At 45.1% G+C, this 23,631-nt stretch overlaps 1 protein-coding gene across 3 annotated transcripts in view; it reads right to left on the reverse strand.

Annotated features, from left to right (window-relative positions):
• LOC126963269 (presequence protease, mitochondrial) overlaps positions 1-10,385 on the reverse strand; it is a 36,522-nt gene extending 26,137 nt beyond the window's left edge. The window contains exons 1-7 of one of the 3 annotated variants that reach the window (XM_050805456.1): positions 10,268-10,385; positions 7,566-7,668; positions 4,545-4,651; positions 3,442-3,593; positions 2,575-2,689; positions 2,400-2,496; positions 557-717 (exon numbers count right to left, since the gene is read on the reverse strand). In XM_050805456.1, the coding sequence (XP_050661413.1) occupies positions 557-717; positions 2,400-2,496; positions 2,575-2,689; positions 3,442-3,593; positions 4,545-4,651; positions 7,566-7,668; positions 10,268-10,323 (791 nt within the window). In that variant the 5' untranslated portion in view covers positions 10,324-10,385. Of the gene's footprint in view, positions 1-556; positions 718-2,399; positions 2,497-2,574; positions 2,690-3,441; positions 3,672-4,544; positions 4,652-7,565; positions 7,669-10,267 lie in introns of those variants that run through there. The other 2 variants (XM_050805455.1, XM_050805458.1) reach the window with 2 other exon arrangements.
• Between the last annotated feature and the right edge of the window lie 13,246 nt (positions 10,386-23,631).

Below are 23,631 nucleotides of genomic sequence, written 5' to 3' on the forward strand. Positions count from 1 at the left end.
ATAAACTAACCTTGCAAATATGTTTTTACATTAGCATTTATATGTAAATTATTAGTGTTTTATATAATACATATAACTATATTATTACTATAATGACCTTATATTAGTGACATAAGAAACAAGCGATGTATCAGAAAGTGCGGATGTGATGAAGGTTCTGTGACTGCATCCACTACCGGAAGAGCACTTCTCCGTGCCAAGGACAGGCTTGAAGCTTCGCACACCCTGGGTCGGGGTGGGCACCATCCATGCACCCCCCCTCTGTACGCAACAAAGCTGGATGTGAGGCAAGAAGCTGGGGGGCCAGGACCCTCCTCTAGGGGGCTCTAAATGCCATGTTTGTAACCACCATGCTGAGCCCACTGAAGGCTATCATTGTAAATGTCCAAAATCAATGTCCAAGTAAGATAGGCACACTTAGGCCAAGAATCTTACCTACACTTAGATATTTCTTAAGCATTGCTAAATGTGAGAGACCCCATGTCATGAAATTGGAAGAACACAAACAACTCAACTTTTCACAATCCATCATCAAACTTTTCCAACAAAATATTACCTAGCATTGCTTGGGTGATAGTGAGTGGCATGAAATTGCTTAAGCTGCTCCCACGTAAGCTCCGGGATGCACAGTGGGTCACCCCCGGAGACCACTGAGTATGTGTGGTCGGGAAGAAGTCTGTTTTGAAGGTGCTGGGAGAATATCCTCTCATTGTCTGTCTTGAAACGTGAAATAAATAAATAAGAATATATACATGTAAAATAATACACACATGCTACATTACTTACAATATATGCAATTGATCACATTCTGGTGCATATGCCTGTAATACTTTGCAAATAAAACTGTTCTAATGGTTTTAAAAAAAAAAAAAAAAAAAAAAAAAAGACACCCCTGCAGCCATTGTTTAACACTGTATTCACTCATCACCCATGCACAGGAACCAAGGATTGAGAACAATGGACTTTTTGATGTGTGTTGCAACAAACGCATAGCCGAGGGCTGTAAATCGGAGGGATCACCAGGTCTGCCCACCAGCCAGGAGGGAAGTGGGGAGAAGCTCTCACCCCAACTTGAGTTTCAAGAAGACTCCTTGGAAGAAAAGACCACCAAATTGAGAATGAAAAGGTAAGAAATAGGCCGGGCGCAGTGGCTCAAGCCTGTAATCCCAGCACTTTGGGAGGCCGAGACGGGCGGATCACGAGGTCAGGAGATCGAGACCATCCTGGCTAACACGGTGAAACCCCGTCTCTACTAAAAAATACAAAAAACTAGCCGGGCGCGGTGGCGGGCGCCTGTAGTCCCAGCTACTCCGGAGGCTGAGGCAGGAGAATGGCGTGAACCCGGGAGGCGGAGCTTGCAGTGAGCTGAGATCCGGCCACTGCACTCCAGCCTGGGTGACAGAGCAAGACTCCGTCTCAAAAAAAAAAAAAAAAAAAAAAAAAAAAAAAGAAATAGTTCACCAGCTGAGGGGGCCTACGGGAATCAGAGAGCAGGCCACCCACGAGCCTCAGGGACACCAGCACAGGCAGGTTGTCAAAGTCACAAGAGGACATGAAGACACGGGCCCAGGACAGCAGCTCTTAATCCAAAATGGTCTCAAGACTCCTTTACACTCTGAAAAATTAACCCATTTATGCCTGAGGTTGCAATATTTTTGGTAAAAATTCAGACCTTGGCAATGACCTTGAGCTGTAGGATATAAATAACTCCCACAAGCTTAGGATTCCAATAATGGAACACTAGGCATAAATGGGTTTTAATGAGGACCCAAAGAGCTTTTGATTATGTGGGCTTTTTTGCCTGTGTAGGTGCCTGTGTGTGTTTATATAATTTTTCTATATTCTAAATTAAAGCTGAGACATTTAAAAAATACGTATTCATTAAGGTAAGCCATCATTACATGTTAATATAAATATGTTTGAAAATTATTTCTCATAACAAAGTGAAAAACGGACTACTCAGAGTGATGCTGTGTTGCCTTTTTTGCAAACCTCTGTAGTGTCTGGCTCAGAGGTGAAGCTGGACTCCCCCATCTGCTCTGTATCCAGCTTGCTGCGTGTCACACACCTCGCCACACAGCCTCTAGAAAGTACACCATGTACTTGGGCAAGAATGAGTGAAAAAGACAATGTGTTGATAGTGGTATGAAAAGAGCTTTCTCTCGCTGCAGATCATACACGGGGGTCGCCAGACATGGTCTGAGACATGGTCTGAGACAGCAGCCTGGCCCCGCTACCCCCGGCTTCTGCTCACAGCACTGACCCAGCTAATTCAAGAACATGTCACGTATAATGAGAATATTAAATAAAAATCAATCACCTTCCAGATGTGTCTATATCATGGTATTGTACATGGGTAAGGTAAGCTGAACACAACATAAAAAAGGAAGAAAACTTACAAACGCTCCCTTCATCTCATTAAAGACGACTCCTTTAAAGACCAAGGGCGTCTGGGGGTCACTAGGATTCTCATGTTCCAGCCGCCATCCTTCCTGCCTGAGGACAAATAATTATAAGCTGACAGTGACTCAAATACTAAAGTCTGTATCAACTAGTTAATCACTCATGACATACCAGAAATCCAGCTCGCGTAAACATGGGAAAAAGGTGGCGTCCAAATACACCGAGAGGAGATTCTGAAAGTCCTTGGGATTTTGTGTGGAAAATGGATACAGAGTATAATCACTAGCTGGGTACAAATGAAAAGTGAAATTGTAAAATATAACAGATTTCTACTAAAATTATTGAAAATCAAGCCTCATTTCCCCTTTGTCCTAGGACAGTAAGTTGTAGCTATTCTTGAGATGAGGCAGTGGCTCCATGCTCTGGCCCCCGACCTCAGCCACTGTCCGAGCTCATCACCCTGAGGGACGGCTTTCCCAGCCGGTCTCAGGATCTGCACTCGATGGGCACCAGGGCTTTCTTCAGCGAACACCTAAACTCTCTCCAGTGTCTCCAGAGACTTTCACACGTCTACAAAGACGACCTCATTCTGTAAGAGCGTGGATTTAACCTGCTATTTGATGCCACTCCTTTACAGAGTGCACTGTTCATCGTCACCCTCTCCACTAGCGTCAGTCTTACTAAAAGTCAAACATCAACGTTACTGGTAACTCTGGAGGCCTGGCATTGTAGCGATATCCCCAAGAGAAAATTGTTTTCAACCTTTCTGGGAAAAGTTCACGTACCTTTTATTAAAACACTAGTTTTTATAATCTCGCTACCATGTGGCTTTCCTGAAGGATGAAATTTCTAACGTCCTTCAACTAGAGAGGGGTAAAAATTATTCTAGAACATTAATTGCCCACTCCTGTCATCCCTTCTCAGAAACTAACTGAATTCCAGTGGGTGCGCCTGGCAAACGCAAACGCGGTTTCCGTTCAGGATGCTGGTCTTACCTGTGAAGGCAAACGCGGTTTCCGTTCAGGATGCTGGTCTTACCTGTGAAGGCGTTCATGAACGTGGAGAGGGACCGGTTCAACATTTTGAAGAAAGGGTCTCTGCACGGATATTTCCGAGACCCACAAAGGACGGTATGCTCAAGAATGTGAGGAACACCGGTGCTGTCCATGGGAGTGGTGCGGAACTGCACACTAGGGAAGAAGGAACGGCACGCTAGGGAAGGGGAGGAACAAGGAACGGAAGGCCAGGGAAGGGGGAGGAACGGAACGCTGGGGAAGGAGAATGACTAGAATGCAAAACGTTCATCTTAGTGCTGCAGACACAGTTCCCAGACGCATCATCACCTCAGGCTACTAGAAATCATCATTCTGACACTACAATACTCTGATACAGGGTTTCCCAACTCTAATGTAAATCACTGATTCAGACTATAAAATTATATTTTGATGAGATTGTAAGTCCGTGTAAGTTTCTCCTTATTTTTCAAGATGCTCTGTCATGTGGCCGGGCGCGGTGGCTCAAGCCTGTAATCCCAGCACTTTGAGAGGCCGAGGCGGGCGGATCACGAGGTCAGGAGATCGAGACCATCCTGGCTAACACGGTGAAACCCCGTCTCTACTAAAAAATACAAAAAACTAGCCAGGCAAGGTGGCGGGCGCCTGTAGTCCCAGCTACTTGGGAGGCTGAGGCAGGAGAATGGCATAAACCCAGGAGGCGGAGCTCAGCAGTGAGCTGAGATCCGGCCACTGCACTCCTCTAGCCTGGGTGACAGAGCGAGACTCCGTCTCAAAAAAAAAAAAAAAAGATGCTCTGTCAATAAAAATACTAGTGAGATGATATTTTAAACCACGTAATGTAGAGTCAGTGCTTTAACTCAAGCTTGTCTAACCCACAGCCTGCAGTCCGCATGCTCAGGACAGCTTGGAATGCGGCCCAACACAATTCCTACACTTTCTTAAAACATTGCGGTCCTTTATTTATTTATTATTTTTAGCTCATTAACTGTCCTTAGTGTTAGTGTATTTTATGTGTGGCCTGAGACAGTTGCTGTTCTTCCAATGTGGCACAGGGAAGCCAAAAGATTGGACATCCCTGATTTAAATAAAACATTCAAGACCATGTTCTTACAATGCACCACGTACCTGAACAGATTATTCGTGTCTTCTCTGGCCAGGTGTAAATACCTGGCTCCTGTGTCATCATGGCTGAGCTTCACTGCCGTCAGGAACAGCTCGGGAACAGATGTCACCTGAGTTAACCAGAAAAACACGACCAGTTAAACAAAATGGCCTTTGAAATGGTGATCTTCAACACACTGAGAAAACTGGCTTTTCTGCCTGAAATTAGATGATGCCGGGAAGCCAGTACTTCAGAGCTGGAGAGAACAGAACCATCCTGTCCAACTCCCTTATCCTACAAACAAGGAAAGGAAGACCTAAAGAAGGCAGATGAGAATGTGTGTGTATATATATATATTTTTTGAGTGCTTATTACTGGCTAGGTATTTTCTATTTTTTTATTTTTAATTTTTTTTTGGCTAGGCATTTTCTAATCATGTCACATATACTCTGTGAGGGAGGTATTCTCATCCTCATTTACGGATGAAAAAACTGAGGCTCAGGGTGATGACATAAGCTGCCCAAATCAGAGCCAGGATTCACCCTGGTGTCTGCCCTTCCCACGGTACTGAGCTGCACCGAAGTAACACAGCACCCTTTCCAACGTCTGCTGAGTGCCCCCTGCTTTTGTGTACTGCACCTCAGTAACACAGCACCCCTTCCAACATCGGCTGTGTGCCTCCTGTTTCTGTGCATAGAATCTCCTGTAGTGCGCAGAACCGGCCTGCAGGGAGGGGCAATGCTGGAGTGGGCTAGCTGGCGACAGTGGGGAGAGGCTCCAGGATCAGTCTTTGCTTCTCCTAGTGTGGGATGGATTCTCGGTGGTAGCTGGAAGCACAAAGCTGGGGCTTCCAGAACAGCTGGAGGGGCCAGGAGGCTAGAAATGCCCCCAAAAAAGCTGAAAGACTCCCGACTTCTGAGTGGGATGGAAGGTCTTCTCCTACTTTAGGTAAGCCTCCGGGTAAGTGTCCATACTCCTCGGTATGAAAGAAACTGTCTTCTCTTTCAGTCACGCCAGCCGGCCCTCTCCCGCAATCACATACCACGTCCCTGTGATCACCACGCCACTTGCCACCCCCTCCGTCCAGGGGCCATGAGTCACCTGGCCAAGCGCACACAGCAAGTCGCTGGCAGAGGTGAGACCTCGGGTCTCCTCAGCCCAATCTAGGGAGCCTGCCATCCAACAGTCATGCATAAGCGGCCCACTATGACCTGCATCACCTACCGCTGTTAAATTACTTGTTTCCAAGCTTACTGTACTTTGTAACAGACGATCAATGCATTTAAAATCAGCAGATACAGTGAGATGTCTGCTTTCTAACAATATATAGCTTTAATAATAATAGCGCTCATGGTAGCTATTTCTCAAACAAGAAACATGACTTATCCTAAGTTTCTATGGCTGGACACAGTGGCTCACACCTTTAATCCCAGCACTTTGGAAGGCCAAGGTGATATGGTTTGGCTGCGTCCCCACCCAAATCTCATCTTGAATTGTAGTTCCCATAATCCCCACATGTTGTGGGAGGGACCTGGTAGGAGGTGATTGAATCATGAGAGCGGTTCCCCCCATGTTATTCTCGTGACAGTGAGTACGCTCTCACGAGATCTGACGGTTTTATAAGGGGCTTCCCCCTTCACTTGTCATTCTCTTCCCTGCCACCCTGTGAAGAGGTGCCTTCCACCATGATTTTAAGTTTCCTGAGGCCTCCCCAGCCATGCAGAACTGGGAGTCAATTAAACCGCTTTACTTTTTAGCTCATTCTTTATAAATTACCCCATCTTGGGTATTTCTTCATAGCAGTGTGAGATTAGACTAATACACAAGACAAGAGGATTGCTTGAACCCAGGAGTTTGAGACCAGCCTAGACAACAAAGCAAGTTTCCATCTACACACACACGCACACACACACACAATGAGCCAGGTGTGGGGGCACCTTGTCCCAGTTATTTGGGGGACTGAGGTGAGAGAATCGATTCAGTTCAAGGCTGCAGTGAGCCAAGATCACGCCACCGCACTCCAGCCTGGGCGACAGGGTGAGTCCCAGTCTCCAAAAATAAGTACATTTCTATAAAATTTGAAAAATAAAGGAGAAGAATCTACCACTCTGGGTGAGGCCCTTATTAATAGTCACCAGTACTATAAACCCAGGTGTCTTTGCCCGGCCTTTGCAGGATTTCACAAATGCACTGAGTCTGTTGTCAGGACTCCCATGCCTGGACCTTGACTGGAACCCCCTAGTCACTTCTCTGACTCCCTTGCTGGAGCCCTGCCCAGAGGCAGCTGCTTTCTCACACCACCCTCTCCAGGAGCTCTTCCCTCTCCCCCCAGCAGCAGCAGCAGCAGCAGCTCCTGCCCTTGTCCTTGGCCCTCCCCATGGCGTCCACCATGTGCCTCCAGTCACAGCCGCATCAGTCTTTCTAGACGGTAAGCTGTTTGTCTTTTACATTTGCTACAACATCAAGCATAGCACAGAGCCAACAGCTGGCCAAATATGTGAAGTGTTGTCATTTTTAGTTACTATGCTAAAAAAAAAAATGGAAAAGGTTTACGCAAATAACAAAACAAAAAACAAATGAATCCATTTTAATATAAACCCAAGCAAGTATAAGTCCACAATTTCTTCTTTATAATTTTGAAACCCAAAAGGCTGAGAAAACTGAAAGATTCTGCAGAAGTTTAGAGCAAACTATTTGATGGCAAAACCTGACTGAACAGATCACGCACTGAGTCTTCGTGCTCACACTCAGCGAATCATCAGGTTTGGCTGCGGAAACCCTAGTGTGTCTGATGACAGAGACCCAGCTGGAAGTGTTACTCTCAAATCTGACAAGAATCAGGCTTCGCAGGATTCCAGGAAGGGACCGGGGGTCATTTCTCTCACAAGCTCTGTTCAGCCGAGTAGCCATCATGCAACAGGAGCTGGGCCAGGGCCTTGGGACACAAGGACAAGGCTAGTCTCCCCCCTGAAGGGCCCGTACCTATGCCAGAAGCCACACCTGCAATGTATGTGGATTTATAAGGAGGTGCCGAGGACCCATACCTGGTTTACGGTGAATCCGTGGATCTTGTCTCCTAGTTGATACCGTAGAGCCCTCTCACAAGCCCGGTTACTGTTCCATCGCCACGCTCTGTGGTGTGCATGTCTAGATTAAAAGTCATCTAAGTTAGATGAGCTGCAGGAAAATTATCTGGCTAACATTATTCAGCCACATAGTGAAAATACTCTCATGTGATAAAGATTATTAATTAGAAAAAAATTAAATACTGCATCTTCCAAAATCTTGCACATTCCAGAAAACTAATTTCTGGTAAGGTCCTTCCCATTTTAATGACCTTTTATCTTAACTAAAGCTTCAGTGTTGGAAACATTTTCTTTATACATGTTCAAAAATAACGATAATACAATTATGGTTTAAATTCCCCTTAAGAAACTCTTAAACAAAAGGGCTTCTTTTCCTCACAAGCCTTCAAAATATTGGAAGAAATTCACACTACAGTTAAATCCCATTACATGCCTACCGAATTGGTGAAAACTTAAAAAGCCTAATATTACAAGGAACTCTCACACACTGCTACTCATACTGCTCTCATACTGCTACATACACTGCTACCTGTCCCACAGAGAGTACAAAGTGGAACAACTTTGGAAAAACACTTGGCATTCTTTAGAAAGCTGAAGAGGCAGGGCATGGTGGCTAACACCTGTAATCCCAGCACTTTGGGATGCCGAAGAGTTCGAGACCAGCCTGGCCAATATGGTGAAACCCAGTCTCTACTAAAAATACAAAAATTAGCCAGGCGTGGTGGCGGGTGCCTGTAGTCCCAGATACTTGGGAGGCTGAGGCAGGAGAATCGTTGAACCCGGGAAGCGGAGGTTGCAGTGGACCGAGATCACGCCACTACACTCCAGCCTGGGCGTCAAAAAAGAAAAGAAAAGAAAAGCTGAATACTAGAAATCCATTCACCTCTTGGTCTATATCCTCCACACCTTACACTGCTGCCCCAGCACTCACAGACAAGATGGTCAGCACGAACTCTGACAGTCCCAAACTCAACTCACCTGGAGGTGTAACGACAGCGAATGGATAAACTGCAGACTAATCATTCAATTAAAAAAAAAACTAACCAATAAAAGTGCCTACAACTGCATGTAACAAAGATACAGGTCACATAATGTTAAACAAAAGATACACACGATACAGTATTATCCTAAACAGGTATTATTCAAACAGGTAAAAAGATATTGTCAGAATGCATAGAGATGGTAAAATATTTTTAAAAAGCAAGGACATTTCTGTATGACAGTGCTAATCTAAGAGGGAAAGAGAGGGTAATGAGCAGTTAGGGGAAATCTTTGGCTTGGTCATGGGGACACTGTTTTTTTGTTTTTTTTGAGACAAGAGTCTCGCTCTGTTGCCCAGGCTAGAGTGCAGTGGTGCAATCTCGGCTCACTGCAACCTCCACCTCCTGGGTTCAAGCAACTCTCCTGCCTCAGCCTCCTGAGTGGCTGGGACAACAAGTGCTCACCACCACGCCCAGCTAATTTTTGTATTTTTAGTAGGGACACGGTTTCACCATGTTGGCCAGGCTGGTCTTAAACTCCTGACCTCAAGTGGTCCGCCCGCCTTGGCCTCTTAACATGCTGCGGTTACTGGTGTGAGCCACCGCGCCCAACCTACTCATTTTCTAATTATTCTCACCTGGATGAAATGGGTTACACCTGTAAGCCCAGCAATGTGAGAGGCTGAGGAGGGGGATCACTTGAGCCCAGGAGTTCAAAACCAGCCTGGGCAACAGAGCAAGATCCTGTCTCTTAAGAAAAAAACACACACAAAAAAACAACTATTATTCTCTCAAATTGTATTATATGTCTTATGGGATTTTCTACATTAACGTATCCCACCGAAATATTTTAAAGATATGTACAGGGAAAAAAAAACACCTATTCAGTCACTGGCAATATTAGGAAGATATGCTATAGTCAACATTTGCTTACTGATTTAGCAAATTTCAGAATTATGGGACAGAGAAGCATTTTAAGAAGTTACTTATCAGCAAGGACATGATAGGAAACCCCTGAGCGGTAAGGCCAGGGTCTCCCCCGAACTTTCCAGTAACCTGCTGCCAAACTCACGCCACGGACGCCCCGTGTCTCCCCCCGGCCTGGGCCGGCAGCGCTGAACTGTTACATTAAATACGGGCATGTGGATTACCACGAACACTAAACCGCTTCGTCATTTTTTTTCCCCATAAACTGAGTCATTAAAAAACCAAAACAGTTAAATTCCGGGAGGCTTCAGTTCTCTGAACACAGCCGGACTTTAAGAGTGGGCTGTGGGCGCCTCGGGTCTCTTAAGGACTCGGCCTCCAACAAAAATGAACTAGAAGCAAAGATATCAGCGAGAACCACAACTGCCGGCCCCATTTACTACCCCCATTAAAGCCCACGCCAATGGAGGGCCCTGCCCGGAGCGCCACGGGCAGACCCGGCCCCCAGCCCGGAGCATCGCCCCGGAAGCGGGCAGGAGCTCGGGGGTCCTCGGGCCTCGGATGCGGGAACCCCAGGAAGGGCTCGGCGCGCAGGACCCGGCAGGGGCTCGGGGTGCGGGGCGCCCACAGTGAGGGGAGCTGCCAGCCCTGGGTTCAAAGACGCAGACCCCTACGTCTCCGGCCCGCCCTGGACCTTCCTCTCCCGGGAGCCAGCACGCCGAGCACTTCTAGCCGCCGACCGCAGCGTCTCACCCGCCGCTCTGCCGCCTCAGCGCACTCAGCCCCTTCCGCCCGCCGCAGCGCCACATGGCGTATGACCAGCGCGGGGCTGGCGAGGGACCCCACTTAACCCGACGTAGGGCGTGGGGCGGGGCTTGCTGTGACGGCCACCACTCCTATTGGTCACCGCGAAAGGCAACGTCCTCTGCGATAGGCTGTAGATGAAAAGGGCGGGCCTCCACTGCTCTGGGACGGGCGGAAGGGCGGTGCAGAGGGCGATGGGCGGGAGGGGCGGGGCCGACATGCGGAAGGAGGTGGGCAAGGCGAGGGGCGTGGTCACGGGTAAAAGGGGCGCGGCCGGCTTGCCGAAAGGGGCGGGGTGTGGCCATCAGCAGGATGGGACAGTTGATAGGAGGGGGAAGTGGGCAAGGGAGAAGTGGGGCGTGGCGAGAGGCGTGTCTATGCAGATAGAGTGGAGCCTGGTGAAGGGCGGGGCTGCGCAGGTGAAAAGAGGGGCTCCTGGAAGGGCGTGCTATGTTGGGCGAGGCTGGGCAAGTGAGGGGAGGAGCTTAGTGAGGGGTGGCTCTTTGCAGGTGAGGAGTGGAGCCTAGTGGGAGAGGGGCTTTCAGGAGAGCAGGGCCTTGGGGGCGGGGCTTGCGTGCGAGAGGTGGGGCCTTGTGGGGGCAGGGCTGGCAGAAGAGGGTGGGGCTTGGTGATCGACCGAGCTGTTCAGGTGAGGCTAGTGGCCTGCTCAGAGGCTGCTGGAAGCTGGGCCAGGTGAACCTTGGTAGTCCTCTCTGGCCTTAGTCCTGTTTGTAGGGCTGAGCTGAGCTCCAAAGGCGTCCTGCTGCCCCTCCAGGCCTGAACCTTGGGGGCTGGGGGGCTTCTTGGATGAGGTCTCAAGGCCTCATGGCCGGTCCCACGGCCAGGGCCCCACGGTGTCACACGTATCACGGATGGCCCCCAGTAAAGCACAGCTCCGAGTTCCTGCATGGGAGCCAGTGGCCCCCGCTGCTGCCTCCGCGTTCCTCTGCGTGTCGTGTCTAGGAAGATGCACCTGAGCCCCCTGACATGGCCCAAGTGCCCAAGGGCCCTTCTGGGAACCCCCAGAGAGGCTGAAGGAGACCTGCGTATGAGTGGGTGGCCCTGCACTGTGGGCCAGAAGGGGCCCTGGGATTAGCCATGCTTGGAGAGGGTGGGGCAGGCCTTGGAGGAAGTCCGCACCAAGTCTGACCTTCTCGGTTTCTCAGAGCCTCTCTTCCTTCCTCCCTTCACCTCCTCCGTCTTTTTTCCCTTGTATCACAAATACAGACTTAAATCTCCCTCTGTCTCCTAATGGGCTCTGAAAAAAAAGAAAATAAAAATAAATGGTAAGTAGATGGCTGCAGTCGGCTGGAACAAGCTAAAGCTTTGGAAGCAATGTGGAAGGTAATACTGTGAGAAAAAGTCACAACGTGTCTACCCCAAACTCTCCATAGGGCAGTCAGTTCTGGGCTGCAGGTAAACACATACCTCCTTAAAAGAGCGCAAAGGAACCAGAACAAAGGCAATAATAGGAGTGACAGACACAAACACATTCTGCCTCATCACCTGTCTTCTAGGGAGAATTTGGGTGTGCGCACACAAAATATCCGAGTCAGGTCTCAATCAATTCAGAAAGTTAATTTTGCCAAGGTTAAGGGCATGCCCATGACCCAGGAGGTCCCGATGACGTGAGGCCAATATGGTCGTGGCACAATTTTTTTTTTGGAGGAGGGGACGGCATCTCGCTCTGTCGCCCTGGCTGGATTGCAGTGGTGCAATCTTGGCTCAGTGCAACCTTGCAACCTCAGCCTCCTAGGTTCAAGCGAGTCTCCCGCTTCAGCCTCCCGAGTAACTGGGATTACAGGCGCCCGTCACTACGTCCAGCTAATCTTTTTTTTTTATTTTTATTTTATTTTTAGTAGAGACGGTGTTTCACCATGTTGGTCAGGCTGGTCTCGAACTCCTGACCTCATGATTCGCCCGCCTCCGCCTCCCAAAGTGTTGGGATTACAGGCGTATACCACCGCGCCCCGCCACAACTTGCTTTTACACATTTTAGGGAGATATGAGACATCCACCAATATATGTAAAATGTGGATTGGTTGGGTCCAAAATGGCAGGGCAACTCCAAGTGGGGCTTCCAGGTCGTAGGTAGATAAGAAGCAAATGATTAGACTTTCACTGAACACACAATTTATGTTTGAGAGGAGGGTAGAGGAACAGTCACTGATGCCTTAGTCTGGCTCAGTGAAACAGTAGGGCAGAGGAAGTGATCGGATATGCATTTGTCTCACTTGTGAGCCTCAGGGGGATGGCTTTGAGATCTGCCTGTCCTTGGTCCACAAGGAATTTCCTTGTGGACAAATTGTGAGAAAGGTATGTAGCTTTTTAAAATCCTTATAGCTGTCTTACTTAGGAATAAAATGGGAGGCAGGTTTGACAGTTCCCAGCTTGACTTTTCCCTTTGGCTCACCGATTTGGGTTCCCAAGGTATTATTTTAGTTTCACGGGTCATACCTATTAATAAGTCATCATTACATCTCTGATCCTGGGGGAGATAGTTTGGTATCATTAACCCTATTGTGAGTGGCCAGGAAAATGAAATACTGGCAGGTTATGGTGTTTTTATTTCTTTGAAAATAGATGCTGTATAAGTCTAGTAATTACCACTTCAGAGTGTGTTCCCATAGCATCCAAATGTCACTGATGGATAACCTAGATAAACAAACGCCCAAACATTCACAAATAATTATTTTGAGTAGCATTCAACCTAATTTTAACACCTACAGGTAGTCTCAGTTTATATTAACACAAATAACTCCAACACAGAAATTAAATGTCTGAAATTGTCTATGCAATTTGCTATGTTACAAAAATATATCCTATGTTATAGTGAAATTCATTGTTTTCGTGAAATTAGAAAGCGATTTTAAAAAAAATCAGAATAGATTGTGACTGAAACTTAGAAGGGCAATCAAGTGAATATTGAGTGTTAAAGGTTTAATTGTGTCTACCCAAACAGATATGTTGGGGTCCTAACTCCCAATGCCGCAGAGTGTGACTTTATTTGGAGATGGTCTTTACAGATATAATTAAGCTAAAATGACATCATTGGGTGGGCCTCACTCCAGGATGGCTCATGTCCTTATAAAAAGGGAAAATTTGGATGCAAGACAGACATACACACACAGGGAAAATGCCATGTGAAGATAAAGGCAAATATTGGGGGTGAAACCCTTTATAAGCTGAGGAATGCTAAGGGTCGCCCGCCAATAACCATAATCTCAGGATGAGGCATGGAACAGACTCCGCCTTCAAGCTCAGAAGAAAGCAACCTTGCGATATCTTGATCCTGGACTTCCAGCTTCCACAACGGCTACATAATACATTTTTTTTTTTCTAATCTACCCAGTTTGCAGGACTTTGTTACCATGGCCTCAGCAAACAAATACAGAGATGTCAAAGTACTTTTACCTCAGAAAGAAAAATATGCAGTGGTTTAACCAAATATGGTGTTTTCCAAGATTGCATGTCATGAACATAATACACGCTTTTGGAAAACCTTTATTTCTGAATTCATCATAAATTAAAAGTGATGATTGTTGGAAATTAAAAATAAGGGATTAACTCAGTGCCTCTAAATGTACAATTATAGAAATGTATGGAATGTCAGCACACTGACTGTTAATGACAAAGTGTAAGGAGAAAGAGCCTCCTACTTTCTGAAAAACCCAGGCACCAATCCTAGTACCATTCATTCATTCATTCCTTCATTCTTGTTCACTCAACAAATGATCATAGTGTTACCTATTTGCTAGCCACTTAACTTTGCTACTTATGAGTTTGAATAAAACATTTCATCTTTCTGTTGAACTTACAAAGATAGACTCACCTTTCAAAAAAGACAAGGCTAGGCTGGGTGCAGTGGCTCACGCCTGTAATCCCAGCACTTAGGGAGGCCAAGGCGGGCGGATCACAAGGTCAGGAGATCGAGACCATCCTGGATAACAAGGTGAAACTCCGTCTCTATTAAAAATACAAAAAATAGGCCGGGCGCGGTGGCTCACGCCTGTAATCCCAGCACTTTGGGAGGCCGAGGCGGGCGGATCACAAGGTCAGGAGATCGAGACCACGGTGAAACCCCGTCTCTACTAAAAATACAAAAAATTAGCCGGGCGCGGTTGTGGGCGACTGTAGTCCCAGCTACTCGGGAGGCTGAGGCAGGAGAATGGCGTGAACCCGGGAGGCGGAACTTGCAGTGAGCCGAGATCGCGCCACTGCACTCCAGCCTGGGCGACAGAGCGAGACTCCGTCTCAAAAAAAATAAAAAATAAAAATAAAAATAAAAATACAAAAAATTAGCTGGGTGTGGTGGTGGGCGCCTGCAATCCCAGCTATTAGGGAGGCTGAGGCAGGAGAATGGCATGAACCCAGGAGGCGGAGCTTGCAGTGAGCCAAGATCGCGCCACTGTAGTCCAGCCAGGGCGACAGAGCAAGACTCTGTCTCAAAAAAAAAAAAAAAAAAAAAAAAAAAGATGAGCCTAGATTTTCTTCAAGTTTACTTTCAACCCTAAAATTCCATAATTTTGTTGTCTCCGGTCTTACTTGTGACAGTGACCACAGCATTGACTTCAACTTTCAATGTGTTTTCTGTGTAAAATGACCCATTGAGAAATTCAAATTAGGCTGATCATGATTTAATCTTTCCTTCTAGGTATCTTCCCTGATTTCCACCTTTGAGGGAGATCAGCTCTTTCCCTAAGTGTAGTTTAACTTTGCATGTTTTAAGTTGTTATAGAAAGCCTAGAGTGTTAAATTTCTCTTGGCTCAGACCATTAATAATTTTTTAAAACTTTACAAATGTATATACGCATGTGAGGAAAAAAACCAGGGTTACTTATAACTAAAGAAAAGTCACAGTGATGATGGGATATTTATTATTAATATCTATTGGATAAAACTGTTCCATAAAACAAAGACAAGTAAGGTTTGTGAAGTGATGGTAATTATGTATTTTCATCCTCTGGGCATGGTGTAGCACTATATTTTCTTGCCTTTTTTTTTTTTTTTTTTAAAGCACTTCAGCATTATCTCTATAAATTTTAAATGCACGCACTTTTTTTTTTTTTTTAAACCAGAAATTTCACTTCATGAAATTTCTCCCACAGTTATATTCTCACAAGGGCCCAATGGTATAAAAATAAAAATGTTCCCTGCAGCATTTTTTTTTTTACTACAAACAAATATAGAACATAAAAACCTATCAAGAAGAGTTTTCTTAAATAAAATATAACATATTTATATAATTAAATGCTTTGCAGATACTAAAATAGTCATATGTATCATTTTTCGTATATCATACACATACTACAAATTGGTAAGCAAAAGAGGCAGCAGCAACTCCATTCTACATGCAAGCTGCACCTCTCACTTAAGTGGGAAAAAATCAACTCCCTTGTGAATGGGAAGAATCCACAGGAGTTTCTTAATTGTGAATCTAGCAAAAACACTTTAATGAAGGACATTTACAAAAATCTAAATAAATGGCAAAATATACTCTGTTCATAAATGAGAAACTTAATATGATAAAGTGGTCAGTCCTCACTAAAAATGCAATATGATTCCAGTAAAGAGCCCAGAAGAGCAGAAGCATGAAGTGAGTCTAAAATACATATAAAGGAGAAAAGCTTCAGGAACAGGCAAGTCAATTTTGAAGAAGATCCAGGTAGAAGACTTCTTCTCCCAGCTATTAAGGCAAGCCTTCTTACTAAGGACCTGTTTTTAAAGACTTAGAAAGTCTTACAAAACTATCTTATATAGAACAGTGTGGTGTTGGCACCGAGAGAGGCAAAGAGGTCAAAAGGAAGAGTAGGAAAAGCCAGCGGCAGACACGCTCGCATGTAGAGGAGACACTCGTATGGAGAGGTGTGAGGTATGACTGAGGCAGATGACTGGAGAACAGATTCAATCAATGCTGTAACGCATATGGGAGGAAATAAAACTGCTGTTTCAATTCACCCCACCTACTTTAAGGCCATAGTGACACTATCTTTTATTTCTTCTAAGGGTTTGCAAGTTTTACTTTTCTTACCCATGATTTTAATATACATGATGTGAACTTTATTTCTGCTTTCTGTAATAGAAAAAGTCACGAAGTTTAAAATGACCTCAGAACAGGCCAAGCGCAATGGCTCATGCCTATAATCCCAGCACTTTGAGAGACCGAAAAGGGCAGATCACCTGAGATCAGGAAGTCAACCATCCTGGTCTACATGGCGAAATCCCATCTCTACTAAAAAAAAACAATACAAAAATTAGCAGGGCGTGGTGGTGGGCACCTGTATTCCCAGCTACTCAAGAGGCTGAGGCAGGAGAATCACCTGAGCCCCAGAGGTGGAGGTTGCAGTGAGCCGAGATCATGCCACTGCACTCCAGCCTGAGCCACAGAGGGAGACTCTGTCTCAAAAAAACAAAGCAAAACAAAACTGACCTCAGAATAAGTTGTTAGATTGGAACCTAACTCACAGTGCAATGCTTAGGAAGGAGTTTAAGCAGAGAAAAAAACTTCTGCCTGCCTTACTATGTTTGTCATCCTTAAAACTGATTAATCACATGCTATCCTTAATGTGTATTTTATCCTTAACATGTGTGTCATTCTAAACATGTGTGTCATTCTAAATATGTGTTAATCACATGGCATCCTCAACATGTGTTTGCTAACACTGAAAATACTTTAACAGGAGGCAATATCTTGTGTTCCAAATTGGTCAAAATGCTCAAAATGCAAAGACCCACTTACTTAAATTCACACTAAGAGTGAATAATGTTCTAAGGGAAATTATTGGAAGGAAAGAGCTGGCAAGTATCTGAGGACATCAGAAAAGAACATCATCACCAGTGGAAATGATTAAACAGAGAGAGAAAAACAAATGTTGGGAACTTCCAAAGACAAAATGTATTTTCTCTAACTGTTTATTTTCTAAGGCTAGCCATTGGGCAAATTCCAATTGTTTAGTAGGTTCAGACTTTTTAACAGTAACTGCAGGTGCCACTGTTTTCACTGTAAACGACCTGACAGCTTGGGGAAGGACATGCCAGTCCACTCGGTTACAACACAGAACAATTGTATTTAAGGCTCTGTGTTTTGCCCTGTTATCTGTCTCGTGGTCATGGATTGCTTTCTTTATGAGACAAGCCATTCCATAATAGTTGTGATGCTTTAAAACACTTTTATCATTGGTTTCATGGGTACGACTGCAGGTGGGTTCATAATTTGAGTCACTCTTTGTTTGAAAAAATATTAAGCTCCCAGGGTAAGCTACATAGTTTGCTGCTGCTAAGTTTTGGATAAGAGTGTGTGTGTGTGTGTGTGTGTGTGTGTGTGTGTGTGTGTGTGTGTGTGTGTGTTCTCTTTTTTTTTTTTTCTTTTCCAAGACAGAGCCTTGCTCTGTCGCCCAGGCCAGAGTGCAGTGACTTGATCTCGGCTCACTGCAACCTCTGCCTCCTGGGTTCCAGCGATTTTCCTGCCTTAGCCTCCAGAGTAGCTGGGATTACAGGTATGTGCCACCACGCCTGGCTAATTTTTGTATTTTTAGTAGAGACAGGGTTTCACCATGTTGGCCAGGCTGGTCTCAAACTCCTGACCTCGTGATCCACCCGCCTTGGCCTCCCAAAGTGCTGGGATTACAGGTGTGAGCCACCACGCCCAGCCATGGATCAATGTTTTGGGAGGAGCACTTCAGGTGGAAATTAAAGACATTGTCCCTACCTTTATGGTACCGTTGGTGTAGTAGAGATTTCAGAAAAATAAATGGAAAATCGTTGTGCAGTCTAACACATTCTGTAACAGATAAACGCACAGTATGCTGGGGGAGGGCAGGCGTGAAGATCTCATCACAAAATTATGGTTCAGAGAAGACTTCTTGGAGAAGGTCAGATGAGGTTTCCCAAAAATTATGAGTTTGCAACAGTTTAATTTGTGTGTAGGAGTTCCTTAATGCGGCTGTAACAAATTGCTACAAACCCAGTAGCTTAAAGCAACACAAATCAACTATTTAACTAAATAGAGACAGAGTATCGCTATGTTGCTCAGGCTGGTCTGAAACTCCTGGTCTCAAATGCTGCTTCTGCCTCTGCCTCCTAAAGCAGTGGGATTACAGGAGTGAGCCACTGTACCTGGCCTCAGATTGATTAACTTGCAGTTGTGGAGGTCAGACATTCGACACTGGTCTCACTGTGCCAAAATTAAGGTGTGGGCCGGGCTACATTCCCTTCTAGAAGCTCTGCTGGAGAATCTGTTTCTTGCCTTTTCCCGCCTTTAGAGCATGCTCACATTCCTTGGCTGGGGGCCCGCCCTCCATCTTTGAAGCTGGCAGTGGTTGGCCCAGTCTCCCCTGATGCCGGTCCTCTGGCTCTGGTGCCTCTGCCGGGCTCTCCTCTCTATTTAAGGACCCCCTGTAGTTACCTCGGGCCCGCCCCGATAATCCAGGATAATCTCCTTATTTTAAGGTAATCTGATTAGCAACTTTAATGCCACCTGCAACCTTAATTCCTCCTTCCAAGTCTCATAGCATATTCACAAATTCTGGAGATTAGAATATGTACTTATTTGGGGGCCATTATTCTGCATACCACAATGTTTAAATAAGGTCTCCTGGCCAAGTACAGTGGCTCACACCTGTAATCCCAGCACTTTGAAAGGCTGAGGCAGGTTTATCGCTTGAGATCAGGAATTTTTTGATCAGCCTGGCCAACATGGCAAAACCCCCCAACTTTATTAAAAAAGAAAAAAAAAAATTAGCCAGGCGTGGTGGTGCATGCCTGTAGTCCCAGCTACTCAGGAGGCTGAGGCAGGAGACTCAATTGACTGTCTCCAAAAAAAAAAATTATAATAAAATAAAATAAAATAAAATAAATAAAATCTCCATTCTGTATTGTAAAATAGAAGAACTTTTAAAGATAAAATATTTAGTTGCTTATAAAACAAAACGTTTTACCCATCTGTTGTTAACATTTTCAAGTAAAATTGTCAGATTTATATTCCTAAAAAGAGATAGTCTATTGATATAAGCTCCTTTTTTTTCCACATTTTTTTCTTCAGCTTCTTTTTTCAGTTTCATTAATAGTCAAAATAGTTATTGTACAGATTAAATGTGAAGGCTTTATTGTAAATTGTTGGTATTTTCAGCAAAACATTCTACAATATTCTAGCTTATTTGTATGAATGAGAAATTTTGATATGCCTGAAATAGAATTATAGAAAATGCATATTATAATTTAATTTCCAGGCATCAGTTTTTGGAGCTTTGAGAGAAATTCCTGTCAGTTATAGAAAGAATAAATGGGTCCATATCGGGGCATGGAGGAAGGAAAAGAGTGCCCATGACAGCATTTGTGCACCACTTTTTTGCAGTATTGTTTGTGGCAGTGAACTAAATGTTCCTTTGTGAAATGTCTTTTCAGTGGAAACAAGCCAGAGGTAATGGCACATTTGTAAAATAGAAATCTCAGTGGGAGAAACACTGGTTTCGCCCTCCTCAGTTGATTTTTTTCTGATTCAGACAACATCATCACCAAAAGTTGGTTTCTTGTAACACACCTTCCAACATTCTCATCGTGAAAATTACTGTTCCTTGATAATGATGAGACACCCTTCTTGGGGAAACAGTGAGGATCTTTTGGGTATGAGAGAAACAAATTTGTACCAAAGTATGAGTCCCGGTGGGTAAGAACCCAGGTTTATTATGTGCCACAGGCTGTCTGAAGTGGGAAGACGAAGGAGGGTTTTTTTTGTTTGTTTGTTTGACGGAGTCTCACTCCGTTGCCAGGTTACAGTGCAATGGCATGATCTCGGCTCACTGCAACCTCTGCCTCCCGGGTTCAAGTGATTCTGCTGCCTCAGTCTCCTGAGTAGCTGGGACTACAGGCGCCTGCCACCACGCCCGGCTGATTTTTGTATTTTTAGTAGAGACGGAGTTTCACCACGTTGGCCAGGATGGTCTCAATCTCTTGACCTTGTGATCCGCCCGCCTCGGCCTCCCAAAGTGCTGGGATTACAGGCGTGAGCCACCGTGCTCCGCCCAAGAGTCCTATTTTTAACTAAAGGGTCTTTAGGGAGGCCTGACTTTGAAGATATGAAGCTGGGAAGGCCTAAATTTAATTATCAAATCCCAATTCAAAGGAGGAGCAAACCAAGTTTCAGGAATTCGATTAGAGAGAAACAAGTGAGAAACGAGGCCCAGTGGCTGGAGCGACTTCTGCAGATCCCACCGGGTATTTGTTCATCGGCCCTCCTGTTTCTGGCGAGGGTATGCTGCCCAGGTTTAGGTCTGGTCTTCATATGTGAATTTGAGGCAGATACCTGCAATTCTGTACCTTTCGAATCAGAGCCACCTTTTCAAATTTATATTGTTGCCTAATATATTTCTAGAGAAATGAAATCTTTTGGCATATTCTTCTGTGAACATTAGCAATGCTTTCAAGGCAAGAATAGATTATCTGAGTCAACATGGTTTAAACAGATAGGAGTTTACAATATGGCTGTATTTGGAGATAGGATCTTTACAGAGATACTTAAGTTAAAACTGAGGTTATATCCGGGTGGGCCCGGATTCAACATGACTGTTGTCCTTTTAAGAAGAGATTAGGACACAGGCAAACCCAGAAGATGGCCATACAAGGACACAGGGAGAAAAAGGCCAGTTACGCACCAAGGAGAGAGGACTCAGAGGGGACCAACCCTGCCGACACCTTCGCCTCAAACTTCTAGCCTCCAAAATTACAAGACAATTTGTTTCTGTTGTTTAAGCTGCCCAGTTTATGGTATTTGTATTTGCTTGAGGCCAGAAGTTTAAGACCAGCTTGGATAACTTAGGCAGACTCTGCCTCTACAAAAAAAAAAAAAAAATTAGCCGGACATGGTGGCGCATGCCTGTAGTGCTAGCTACTTGGGAGGCTGAGGTTGGAGGATCACTTGAGCCCAGGAGTTGGAGGCTGCAGTGAGCTACCATTGCCCGTTGTACTTCAGCCTGGGTGACACAGAGAGACCCTGTCTCTAAAAAAACAAAAGAATGAAAAATAATAAATAAATTAAATAATCATCTTTAAAAGTATCATAGTATGATTTTCTTTTTTTTTTTTGAGACGGAGTCTCGGTCTGTCGCCCAGGCTGGAGTGCAGTGGCCGGATCTCAGCTCACTGCAAGCTCCGCCTCCCGGGTTCACGCCATTCTCCTGCCTCAGCCTCCCGAGTAGCTGGGACTACAGGCGCCCGCTGCCTCGCCCGGCTAGTTTTTTGTATTTTTTAGTAGAGACGGGGTTTCACTGGGTTAGCCAGGATGGTCTCGATCTCCTGACCTCGTGATCCGCCGGTCTCAGCCTCCCAAAGTGCTGGGATTACAGGCTTGAGCCACCGTGCCCGGCCCATAGTATGATTTTCTAAGCCCTAAGAGTGTATCACCCACTCCTGGAACCATTTCTAGTGTGTTGAGGTTTCGTATTGTCTTTTGTTGTTGACTGTTCTTGCCAGTCCCTGAAAATGTCAACTGGAGCTGAAGTCAGTTCATCAGTTCCCCAACTCTACCCTCTTTGCTTTGCAGAAAAGATAATTACGTTTCTCTCCTCATTCTTAATCTCTTTCTTCTTCTTTTTCTTCATCACTGAAAAGATCACCAGGAGATCTGAATAGTGGGGAGGAGAACTGTATTGCGATTCCATTTTGCAGATTGGGAAGAGACAGTTTCTGGTATGTGCTGTGGGTGCCCTCTCTTGGAAGAGGGGGAGAGAAGGTTGGGTTTTCTGCCTCACAGGGTCCGCATCATACAATACAGTCCTGCATACTTGGCAGGTGTAGGGGGAAAGCTATACATATTAACGAGAGGGTTGAGTACATGTGCAGTGGATACCATATATGTAACATACATCTCATGTTCACGTTGGAGTGGGCTTTAGCATTAAGATGAGGTGGCATTTGGCTCTCTACGTCAAAAGGTGAACTACACAAAGACAGTTTTTGCACGGCCTCTGTGAGTTGCTGAAACTGGCTTAAGGTCTGCAGTTGCTTATGGGAAGAAATGTTGGTAAGGCCAGCCGTCTGCCCAGCCAGAGTTGTCATGGTCTGGGTTTTAAATCAGAAGTAGGAGGGCTCTGATAACTCCTATTCTTAGGGAGTTTGGCAAGAGTATGGTTTTTCTTGCAGCCTTAGGAATTTAGGAAGTTGTCATGCCAGCCAAGCCTGGAACCCTAGACTTCTAGGTAAATTTTAATTCCTTAACCTTAGAGCCCATCTTAGTTAATAAAGGGATACCTATTTGGGTCTCTCAGATGACATTTTCTTTCCCCTCTTCTCCTCCTCCTCCTTGTCCTCCTTCTCCACCCCCTTCCTCCTTCCTCCTTCTTCCCCCTCCTCCTTTCCCCCTACTCCTCTATTGCATCCTTCAAGACAGAAAAGAAGCTATCAGATGCCCTGCATCGTCCTGCCTAAGATCCTTCAATTGGCCTTAATTTCTATAGGATTTCCTCATCTGACTCTACTGCTTTTTGTATGATACGCATAAAATGTGATTTCTACCAGATTGCTTAGGATTATCCTTTGAATAGAAAAGAATTGGTCCTATTGAACAAGTTTTGTCATCAGAAAGATTTGGGTTTGGATCTCATTTTCACCACTTTCGGGCTACTTGACCTTCAGCACTTTACCTAAATTCTTTAAAGTTTAGTTTCTTGTAACATAGGAGTAATATTTCTTATCTCATAGAATATGTAAAGTATTTACTGTAGTATCTTTGATATTCATAGAAATGGAAAAAAATGGTACTTTAAAAGCTTTAAAGCTGATATTACCAATTACTACCATTATAGTAATAATAGTCATTCTAACAATCGCCTTACTCCAAATAGATTTCTTAAAGGGTTCTTTTTTTTTTTATTTTTTGAGACAGAGTCTCGCTCGGTGGCCCAGGCTGGAGTGCAGTGGCCGGATCTCAGCTCACTGCAAGCTCCACCTCCCGGGGTCCCGCCATTCTCCTGCCTCAGCCTCCCGAGTAGCTGGGACTACAGGCGCCGCCACCACGCCCGGCTAATGTTTTTTGCATTTTTAGTACAGGGGTTTCACCGTGTTAGCCAGGATGGTCTCCATCTCCTGACCTCGTGATCCGCCCGCCTCGACCTCCCAAAGTGCTGGGATTACAGGCGTGAGCCACTGCGCCCGGTGTCTTAAAGGGTTCTTAACAATTACTTTACTATCCCTTATTTGAGCAATGTCACTTTAAAGTATATATGAACACACATTTATTTATTCTACTTATAATCTGTTGTTTCTTCACAGTATTAATAAACAATAAAAACATCTATTCTCTTAGAAATACTTAAATTTGA

Source organism: Macaca thibetana, chromosome 9, assembly GCF_024542745.1.
Source record: "Macaca thibetana thibetana isolate TM-01 chromosome 9, ASM2454274v1, whole genome shotgun sequence".
NCBI classification, from domain to species: Eukaryota; Metazoa; Chordata; class Mammalia; order Primates; family Cercopithecidae; genus Macaca; species Macaca thibetana.